The sequence below is a fragment of the Ailuropoda melanoleuca genome, chromosome X (genome assembly GCF_002007445.2).
Source record: "Ailuropoda melanoleuca isolate Jingjing chromosome X, ASM200744v2, whole genome shotgun sequence".
In the NCBI taxonomy this organism is placed as follows: domain Eukaryota; kingdom Metazoa; phylum Chordata; class Mammalia; order Carnivora; family Ursidae; genus Ailuropoda; species Ailuropoda melanoleuca.
Window position 1 is genome coordinate 111,745,985 of NC_048238.1, and position 11,129 is coordinate 111,757,113.

General features: G+C 44.1%; 1 protein-coding gene across 1 annotated transcript; it reads left to right on the plus strand.

Annotated features, from left to right (window-relative positions):
* Positions 1-545: 545 nt before the first annotated feature.
* LOC100471648 (olfactory receptor 139) lies at positions 546-1,424 on the plus strand. The gene has a single exon (XM_011237737.2). The coding sequence runs from the start codon at positions 546-548 to the stop codon at positions 1,422-1,424; it is 879 nt and encodes a 292-aa protein (XP_011236039.1).
* The last annotated feature ends 9,705 nt before the right edge of the window (positions 1,425-11,129 follow it).

Sequence of the window (11,129 nt, forward strand, 5' to 3'; positions counted from 1 at the left end):
CGTGTCTGATGATGAGAGAAGAGAGGAGAGAGTGTGTCACAGAGGGCCTCATAGGCCGTGGGGAAGACTTTGGCTTTGGCTCTGAGTGAGATGGGAGGCACTGAAAGTCCAGAGCAGGAGAAGGAGGGACCTGACTAATGTCTTACTATTGATCCTGAGTTGGGGCTCTTTTGGGTTGGTGATGGTGAAATAAGGAGACCGTTGTAGATAATTACAAGATCTAGGGTACTTATTCAGGTAGAAGTTTCTGAAGGATTGACTTTGATATCCTTACAGGAAGGTGCGTGCTCTGTGGCTTCAAGGTCTGTGCAGCTCCTCTTGGTGTGGGTTTACTGTTTCCATTCTCCTGGTCTGTACGTTACCACTGGCTTCCTGAGCCAAACCTCACTCCTCCAATTCTAAGTCTTGCTTTCTTAAGCTTGAAACCTGTCTTCTTTGTCTCTGGACCTTCCCTCGCCCCCACTCTCTTTTGTAAATTGGAACTTCCAAACTTAAATCCTCATCTGACTCTGAGTTGGACTCTACAGGTTTCTGTGTGTGGTTCCATGAAGTTGGGGAATGAGACCCTGGTGTCCCAGTTTCTTCTGGAAGGGCTGACTGACACAGAGGAGTTGAGGCCCTTGCTCTTTGCAATTTTTCTGCTGGTCTACATAGTGGCTGTGGTTGGGAACCTGGGCATTGTCAGCCTTGTTGTAATGGACTCCCGACTTCACACCCCCATGTACTTCTTCTTAGCCAACCTTTCACTGTTGGACACTGCCTATATCTCCAACACAGCGCCGCAAGTGCTGGTACACCTGCTGGTACCAGTGCAGACCATGCCCTATCGTGCTTGTCCTACCCAGATATTCTTTCTGCACTTCCTGGCTCCCTGGGAGTGCTTCCTGCTCACAGCCATGGCCTACGACTGCTATGCAGCCATCTGTCAGCCACTGCACTACCTAGTCCTCATGGGCCAATGGACCCGGACAAGACTAGCTTCCATCTCCTGCCTGCTTGCCTTGGCCGATGCACTCACTCACACCATCTTTGCATCTCTACTCAAGTTCCGTGGGCCTCGCCTTATCACCCACTTCTTCTGTGACCTCCCGCCACTGATCAAACTCTCTTGCTCAAGCATGCAGGCCAATGAACTTGCCCTGTTCTTCTTCAGTTTTGTGGTGGCTCTTGCACCCTGTGCCCTGGTTGTGATCTCTTATATACACGTCGTGGCTGCTATTCTCAGGATTCGCTCTGCTGAGGGCCGAAGAAAAGCCTTTTCTACCTGTGGTGCTCACGTCACTATGGTCTGCGTTTTCTACATCACTTCAGTTCTCTGCTACATCCTCCCCAGCTCTGCATACTCTGGCTTGTGGGACTGGGTGCTCTCTGTGCTGTACGTGGTCCTCACTCCCATGCTCAACCCCATCATCTACAGCATGTGAAACAAGGTGGTGAAGAGGGCTTTGTTCAAGGCCCTTGGGAAAGAAAGTGCCTCCTAGGCACTGGTCACATCAACTCAAGGCCATACTTCTTCTCCATGGTGAGGCTGGCACATGCCTGATGCTTTGGGGGTGAATGCGATCACATAGGAGTTTGAAATTTCATGTAGATGATCCATTTGGTGAATCCTATTTTGTGTGCCAGGTTTCCCCTCATTTTCAGCAAAGATAAATATTTCTGTTGTGGTTTTTTTTTTAAAGATTTTATTTATTTATTCGACAGAGATAGAGACAGCCAGCGAGAGAGGGAACACAAGCAGGGGGAGTGGGAGAGGAAGAAGCAGGCTCATAGCGGAGGAGCCTGATGTGGGGCTCGATCCCATAACACCGGGATCACGCCCTGAGCCGAAGGCAGACGCTTAACCGCTGTGCCACCCAGGCGCCCCTCTGTTGTGGTTTTTTATTCTAATACATTGTTTTCTATTTATAGAAGTAAAACATGGTCATTGGATAAGTTGTGCAGTTACAGAAACTTATAAAGTGATGCCCCCAAAAATGCCCTCTACAATCTCACCACCCAGAGAGAACCACTGTGAATATTTTGATAGTTTCTTTCAGGTTTCTTTCTGAACTACAAATGTATGTGCATGCATATTTAAAGTAGGAAAACGAAACTGAAATCATAACATATTTACAGTTCCAGATGCTTAGATATTTAAAAATTTTTTCCACTATAACATGTGCTTACTATAAAATCATTCATGCCTTACACAAAGATGTGTTGTTAGAAAGTAAAAATTTCTCATGATCTCAGTGTCTGTAATAACCACTTTGAACAGTTTTATGTGTGTTCTTCCAGTTTTTTCCCTAGGATATATTAACCTGCATTCATGATTCTCTTTTTACATAAATAGGATCATACTGTTAAAGTAGGTAGTTAGTTAGACATGAGCTGGAGGCAAAGGCGGTGATAAATAGGTGACACATTAGAAACCTGAGGGCACAACATCCTGATTGTGGCTTTTAACATCTTGGCCTTAGGGCTTCCAACACCCCAAGGCAGGGGATGGGGGGGTGGGGGTGGGTGCTGACAGACCAAGAGCCACAGGTGCAGACCATGTGCTCGCCTCTTCCATCTTAGCCCCAGGGTAACCTACAGCTTCATTATAATATATTTACATTGCAGTTTCAACCCAGTGCCCCTACCCCCCACTCCCGCCCATGAGAGAAGATGGCCCTGACAGTTCTGGCAAGAACCTTGTAGGGCCAAAAACTCCCCTTCCCAACCAGTAGGAGTCCCTTAGATGATTGGAAACAACCTCAGTCGGAGACCCCCCTAGCTATGACCCATAACCTATGCAAACAAAAAGAAAAGAGACCCCTAGCCCCAGCGCAGTTGCCACCTCTGGGCCTGCCTGCTCTCCCACCTTGAGAGTGTACTGTCCTTAAAAAACTGCCTTGTGCTAGCTACCTTACTTCTGCCTGTCTTTGAGCCCGGGTCCTCACGTAACTCTGGTGGGGGATCCAAGAACTGAGACCTCCATTCACACAATGCAGACTCTCCCACCGGTAACAATACTGTGTACCAAATGGGCTGTTTATAATCCTTATTCCGTGAATTCCATGTTCTTGTCATTTGTACAATTTTCTACTGGGCTGTTTGTCTTTTATGTATTTATTTCTAAGAGTTATTTGCATTTTAAAGATATTAGCTTTAGTTTACCATTTGGGTTACTAATGTTTTCCTAACTTGCTTGTCTTTTCATTTTATTTATGATGTTTTCTTCCATAACAGAGCTTAACATCTTTGTGTAATTAGACATTGGTGTTTGTTTGTTTGTTTGTTTGTTGGATTTTTCCTTCTGGATTTTGCATCCTGCTTTGTTTACTACTTGACTTATAAATAATTTTCTCAATTGAGTCCCAGTTTGATGCTTTTATGGTGTTCTCTACCACAAATAACTTAACATTTCCTTGTATTTAGACACTGATTCATTTTTATTCATGCATGGCTTCTGGGTTTTGTATCATGCATACACTTCTTCATCAGTGCTTTCTCCTTTTATTTAATGGTTTCATATTTTTTATTATTATTTTTAATATTTTATTTATTTACTTGACAGAGATAGAGACAGCCAGTGAGAGAGGGAACACAAGCAGGGGGAGTGGGAGAGGAAGAAGCAGGCTCGTAGCAGAGGAGACTGATGTGGGGCTCGATCCCACAACGCCGGGATCACGCCCTGAGCTGAAGGCAGACGCTTAACCGCTGTGCCACCCAGGCGCCCCGGTTTCATATTTTTTAATTTAATTGTATGTTTTCATGTTTTCCCCACTTGATTCCTTTGGAAATTTATCTTTCTGTAAAAGGCTAGGTCAAGACCAACTTTCTCTTTCTTCTGCCTTGAGTAATCCAAATAATTTCACCATTGTTCTTTATATACTCTTTCTTTTTTGAAAAAGATTTATTTATTTATTAGAGACAGAGAGAGAGAGAGAGAGCAGAAGGAGACTATCTTTAAGCAGACTCCCCACTGAGTGCAGAGCCTGATGTGGGTGCTTGATCCCACAACCCTGAAACCATGACCTGAGCCAAAACCAAGAGTTAGACTCTTAACTGACTGAGCCACCCAGATGCCCCTTATGTACTCTTTCAAGTTTGGTTTCACTATGGTTTCTGACTCTTAATTTTACATCTTTTTCTCCAGTCACATCTCTGGCTTGGTCCCTTAGAACACTGCTCGTGTCCTGGCTGATAAACCTTACCTTCCCATGAGAACATGGGACTTGTGTTTGATTCTGGATATCAACTTTGCAGCCACATGTCTTGGCCTTTCTCCCCATATCCTTCACTTTACTATACAGTAGACTAATGTTCCCTCATTCCCTAACCAGGTAATGTGCTGTAATTATAGAAACCTGGGTAAAATGCCATGGGGGAATTTACAGTTTCTACAAAATTATGAACTCAATAACCTGAAAACTTTATCACCACTAAAACTAGGACTGTGTAAATTTACATATGTGTGTGTGTACACAATCTTTTTAAACAAAATATTCATAACAGCATAATTTTAATAGTTTTTTTAAAGAAAAAACCCCCAAGTTCTCCAGCATCCGCAATGCAACAGTCCCCTAATCCACTGATGCCCTGACCTTCTCTCTTTCATCCCCTTCTTCTCCTCATGTTTCTCCCTGCACCCTTGGGAAGGTAATCCAAGCTGAGCCAATCAAAACTCTCTGTCTGTCTGTCTTCCTCTGTCTCTGTCTCTCTCTTTTCCCACACCAATACCAACTTTCTTTACTGTATCCTTCAGGTCATTTCCTCAGAGAGGCCATCCCAGATCACTCAACCTAAATTTGCTGGAGAAACAAATGTGCAAGAATAAATGAAGATGTGGGTTTAGACTTTGGTGAAGATGACATTTCAATTCCGTAGAGATATGTGGATTATTCAATAAATGATGTTGAGACACCTAACTAACCTTGGGCGGGGGAGGGACAAAATCAGATCAATGTCGTTTTTCACACCAAAATAAATTCCTAGTGTATTAACATTTTAAAGTACCAGAAGATGTTACAAGTGACAAATTTTATAATTTTACAGTAGGGAAGGCTTTCCTTTGGACATAAACTGCAGAAATCATAATGAAAAAGATATCACTTAAATACATTTAAATTTTTAAAAATCCTTCTGTATAGAAAAGAACTGTGAACAGGGATAAAGTGAAGCAATGAGGAAGGAAAGTGTTTTCAAATTATGACAAAGATTTGATATCTTTAATATATAAAGAGCATTCACCAATCAATAAGTAAAACATGACTATTCCAATTAAAACATAGCTAAATGGTATGAATGGACAGTTCTCAGAAGAGGAGATACCACTGGCTAAATGTCATATGAATTATTTTCAAGCTATGTTAAAAATAAAAAGAAAGTGAAGCAATATTGAGATATGATTTTAGTTACTATATGGGCAAAGACTTAAAAGATTAAAAATGTTCTGTTTGGGGTATGTTATGGGCTGAACTGTATCCCTCCCCCTCTGCAAATTCATACGTTGAAATCCTAGTTCTTAATGGGACTGTATTTAGAGATACGGACTTTAAGGAGGTAATTAAGGTTAAATGGGGTCATAAGTGTAGGCCTCTAATCCAATAGGACTGGTGTTCTTACAAGAAGAGAAACAGACACCAGAGAGCTCTTTCTTTCTCTTCACACACTCAAGGGGACGGCCTCACCAGAAACCAATGCTGCTGGCATCTTGATCTTGGATGTTGAGTCCCCAGAACTGTGAGAAAATAAATTTTTGTTGTTTAAGCCACTTAGTATGTGGTCTTTTGTTATGGCAGCCCGAGCTGACAAATACAGGGTGAGAGGTAAGTAAACAGACACTTTCATACACAATTGGTTGGAGTTTAATTGGTACAACCTTTTTGGAGGACAATTTGGTAATATGTATCAGTGGGTAGAACATGTGACTCCTGATCTCAAGGCTGTGAGTTCAAACTCCCTGTTGGGTATTGAGCTTAGTTAAGAGGAGAAGAAGGGGAAGGAGAAGATAAAATAAAAGGGCTTATTCCTTGACCCAACAGTTCCCCTTCTAAAAATCTATTGTACACAATACATTACACAAAAACAAATGTACCAGTTATTCATTTCAGCATTGTTTATAATACTAAAAAATTAGAAATAACCTAGAGGCATATATGTAAGAGACTGGTTAAAATAACTATGGTATATACATCCCATGGAATATTATACAGCCACTGAAAATAATGTGGAAGCCATAGGCTTCTCCAACTCTACCATATGGCCCACTTCTAGGCCAATTTTGGAAGCACTATCTGGAAAGGGATGGTCCTTCTTGTCCCTCTCCTTCACCTGTCTCTTGCAGTCCCTCCCCTCCTTCTTTGGAGTCTTACCCTAAAAGACTAATTTTTCTCTTTTTCTACCATAATATGGCTGGATCATCAAGGAGCCAATTCCTTAGCAAGAAAATAGGCCCATTTCTCCCTTGAAGTAAAGGAGGGTCAAGTTCTTAAATCATGATAGTGGGTTAAATAATGAATAAAACTATGGCTCCTCAATTCAATAATAGTTGAGACATTCCTATTGCAAGTGAGAAAAAAAAAGAAACAAAAGCAATTAAAAACATCCACATTGGCTTAAGCTGAAGGGAGAATTTCTGGGTCTGTGTAACTGAAAGGTATAGAGGTAGTTTCTGTCTTCAGGCATGGCTGGAGCCAAACTTTGGTTCTCTGAAATTTGCCTTTCTTGCTCCAGCTTCCACTCTGTTCATTGCCAGCCTGCCCCTCTGCAGCTCCTCTGCAGCCCCCAAAGTGTCACTGGGTTGAATGGGATTACCATAGCTGGAGGAAAGCAGTGTTCTGATTGGCCAGACCTGAGACACATGCCCACCCCTGAAATCAGAGGTGAAGTCAACTCCATCAGAAGCATAACTGCTGAGGGGAAGGAAGGGGGCATGTCTAGGAGGAAATAAGAATACCGGTACCAGGAGAAGGGGCATGGACATTGGGTGACAAAACCAACAGTGGTGCAGACATGTCACCAAATTCAAAACCCATTTCCAATGTTTTAAAAGAACAAGACTTAGAAAGGTTATTCCTTAATCTAATGGAGCAGACTATTATTTCCCCAAAATAAAAATATTTACTTCAAATGTAATACATACATACTTGATGAAAATATTGAAACAAGCTGGAATGTGAAATTCACAAGGTGAAAGTTTCTTTCCCCTAATGCTATTGTCCAGACATGAGCATTCTTGACAGTGGAGGTGGCTCATTCCAGGTAGTTACTATGCATATCTCCACACGTTCACATGGCAGGAGCATCGTGCATAAACAGGAACATAGCATAACCCATGCAGAGATTGGTGACTTGTTTTAATCTCTTTGTTAGTATCCAGCCATCTGCCTTACTCTTTGTCTGACTGCCATATGCTATTCCATCAGGATGGAGTTACTGTAACTTACTGAATCTTTACTCAGTCAATGTACAGTTACAGTCTTCCAATTTTTTACAGGATGCTCTAATTAACATCTTGATTGATTCTGCCTTATTTGCATATGAAAGCATTTCTCTATGATAGATTCCTAAAGGTGGGTTGAAGTGTATGAACATCTTAAATATTAACAGAAAGTGCCAAATACACATCACCATGCATTTCACTTCAACCGGTAAGAGTCTGTTTCTAACTACAGCCGTGTCTAATATTGGAGGTTGTAAACTACTAAAAGTAATCCTACAGTAAAATCTGCTTTGGTCTCACTGAGCAAATCCTAGAAGAAAGACTTGAAAGGATCAAACTGTTTCCAAGTAACTGAACAGAATCCCAGAACAGAGCTCAAGAATGTATTTGGGAACACAAATATCTAGCACCCAAGGCAGGTGAAGAAGCAAGAAAATCCAATCCTGTCATGAGGTGAGAAATTAACCACAAATAGGCATCCAGATTGGAAAGGAGAAGGTAAAACTAACTTATTTGTAAGCAACCTGATCATCCATGGAGAAAAACTGATGTAATCCACAGAAAAGCTGCTTAAACTATAGGTGAGCTTGGCAAGGTTGCAGAAAACAAGATACAGTAGAGTGAGCTAAGTCCTCCCCCCACCCCAAACACTTAACTAATTGTCTCAACAGTTTTCTTCACTGATCTGAAACAAGGTCAGTAAGCCACAAAATTCCAATTACAGTGCTTCTGGTTTGTGTGATCTTCTCGTGCAAATTAAGTCTTTTATTTTGGCAAGAATCAGACCTGCTGATACAAGGAAGTGGGAAAACTAGAATTCCAATGGTAGGACACACTTTCTGGACAGCGATTGTGTACTGTAGACCAACAGCCTTAAAAAATAAATAGAAAAGTACATTTCTTTTTTTTAAAGATGTTATTTATTTATTTGACAGAGAGAGAGAGAGCCAGCGAGAGAGGAAACACAAGCAGGGGCAGTGGGAGAGGAAGAAGCAGGCTCCCAGCGGAGGAGCCTGATGTGGGGCTCGATCCCAGCATGCCAGGATGATGCCCTGAGCCGAAGGCAGACGCTTAACCGCTATGCCACCCAGGAGCCCCAGAAAAGTACATTTTAAACTCAGTGATTCTATTTTTTAGAGCCTGTCTTGAGGAAGTAACCATTCAGGCAAAGACTTACATGAAAGAATCCCACTGAATCATTACTTAGAGAAAAAATGGAAACATATTAAATGTTCAGCAGTTACATCATAGTACTTGTTTTATGCATCAAATTACATATTTTTGAAGAGCTTTCAGAAAGAGGAAAAGCTCATGTGTTAAATGAAAATAATTCAGAAAAAATTTAATTGTGAACTTGCAAAGATTATACATTAGATATTATTGGTATGCACTTAATATAGAAATGCACCTTCTATGACCAAAAAAAGGTCTGTATACAACAACCACTTCCAACATGGCACAAAGGGACAGTGCAGCATCAACCAGAGGCAACTGGAGATGGATGAAATGGAAGCAGCAACCCTGGTTCCCTATGTGCGGTCCTTTTATGCACTAAACCCACATATGCCTCCAGTGAAGTGATACGGAAGTCTGAGATCCTTGAAATAGAAAAGACGNTTCCTCTCCCACTCCCCCTGCTTGTGTTCCCTCTCTCGCTGGCTGTCTCTATCTCTGTCAAATAAATAAATAAAATCTTAAAAAAAAAAAAAGAAATGCACCTGTAAAGCTAAGAAAATATTCCAAAATATTGACGGTAGTTAATGCTGAATGACAGGGCACGTTCCATTTGCTAAACTATCTTCAATTATCTAGCACTAGTAGAATGTCTGAATCCCAGAGCTCCCCTCCAACATGAGGACAAAGGAAAGAAAATGTGGAGATGGAGCAGCTGAAACCAAACTCAGATGCAGAGTAACAGTAACACACATTACGAACTGCCCCCCTCCAGGGGCGCCAACTGGTGGCGCAGTCGGTTAAGCATCCGACTCTTGATTGCAGCTCAGGTCATGATCTCAGGGTTGTGAGACTGAGCCTTGCGTTGGGTTGTGTGTGGTGCCCGCTCCCCCTCCCCCTCCCCCCATCACTCTCTAAAAAAAAAAAANAAAAAAAAAAAAAAAAAGAACCCCCCCCCTTGGGGCAACAATAGAGAATAAGGCCCAGAGTGCCCAAAGTCCAGTACAAATAATTAAACCCCCATAATAAAGTGGCAACTAGCTTAGGAATCAATGCGTAGGAGGGGACACTAGGTTAGTCTTAGCCCCCTTTCCCTGGCTTGGGCTTAGCGAAAAAGGGGGGCAGAAAGTGCTGTATGGTCCAAACCAACAGGGAAAGCTGGTCAAGACAGGAGGTGATGGAAATTAGGAGTTGGCCAGGGTCTTCAGCAGTCAGTCAGATAAAAGTGAGGGAAAAAGAAAATCAAATTAAATGTGATAATTCCGCCCCTATCTCTCTCTGCCCTCTCAGGTAGTGACAGGCCCAGTATGCCGCATGTACCTCCTTAGACCTTACCTGTGGGTGTCTCCAATTCAGTATTAGAATAGTGATTGACCCCAGCCACCTTCCACCCCCCCCATCTGGGCCCCTTTTAGAACTAACATGGCTAGGATGCTGCTGGATACCATGAGCTCCTTTCGAATTGCCCCTTGGTAGGGTTGGGGATTTGGAGCCAGGGCCTGGCGGGCCACCTCTGCCTCCATGGGTGATGGGAAAGGCACAGTGAGGGAGCTGGTGGAGATTTGGTTAAGGCACTATCCAATACCAATTTCGTCTATGCCTCAGGCTTCCTTATCACTCCAAGGCCTGCTTCCCCTCTAGCCACTCTCACCCCTTACAGTCCCCCCAGGTCTGCTCCCGTCCTTCCTGGTCCCTCAGACCATCTCTCCCCACATCTCCCCTGGCCACCACTGGCTTCTTTGCCCCAGGCCAGCCCCTCCAACACCCCCTGGTCCTCCCTTGCCCCTCCTTCCTCTGTCCCCCCGGGCTGACCCCCTCTGCTCCCTGTCCCATTGCCTCCCCTAGGTCCATTCTCCTGGCCACCCAGCCACTCCTCAAACAGGAGACAACAGGAGCAGCTGGCTTCCTGGCCCTCTGGCTGTGGGTCCAGCATGCACACCCAGCCCTGATGCAGCACATGGACTGGGCCATGGCCCCGCGTGTCCACCTGTCCATGGCACAGTATGGCCACTAGGTCCTGGCATGGCGTCTCCTCCCTGGCCAGGAGCTTGTGGTACCTGTGTGACCTGTGGAGCTCCCCTGGCTGCAGCACTCACCTCTCCCTCACTACCTTCACCAGGGCTCTCATGGCCTCTGGGGCCATCTGGACCACCAGGGTCACCTGAGACACCCTGACCCTCAGCACCACCGACCACGCTGCCTGCGCCTTGATCTGTGGCCTGCATGGCTCCTCAGCTTTCACTTCAGGCTTCTAAGCCCTCACTGAACTGCTGAGTGAACGAGGCTCCCTCAGGAAACTCTGTCCCTTAGTGGGTGACATCACCCAGACTCCTGGGCACACCTGTACAAACCATTCCCAATGCCATTCCCCAGAGACTCCTCTTGTCAGGCCGCTGGCATGTGACTGTTTCCCGCCAAGCCTGTCCAGCCCCCAAGTGTGTGTCTGTGCAGGTGCCAGCCGGGCCCACCCCACATGTGACCAGCTTGCTGACCGCCGGTCCCCTGTCATCGAGTTCTGGGAGTGAGTCGGGCGCCTCTGGGG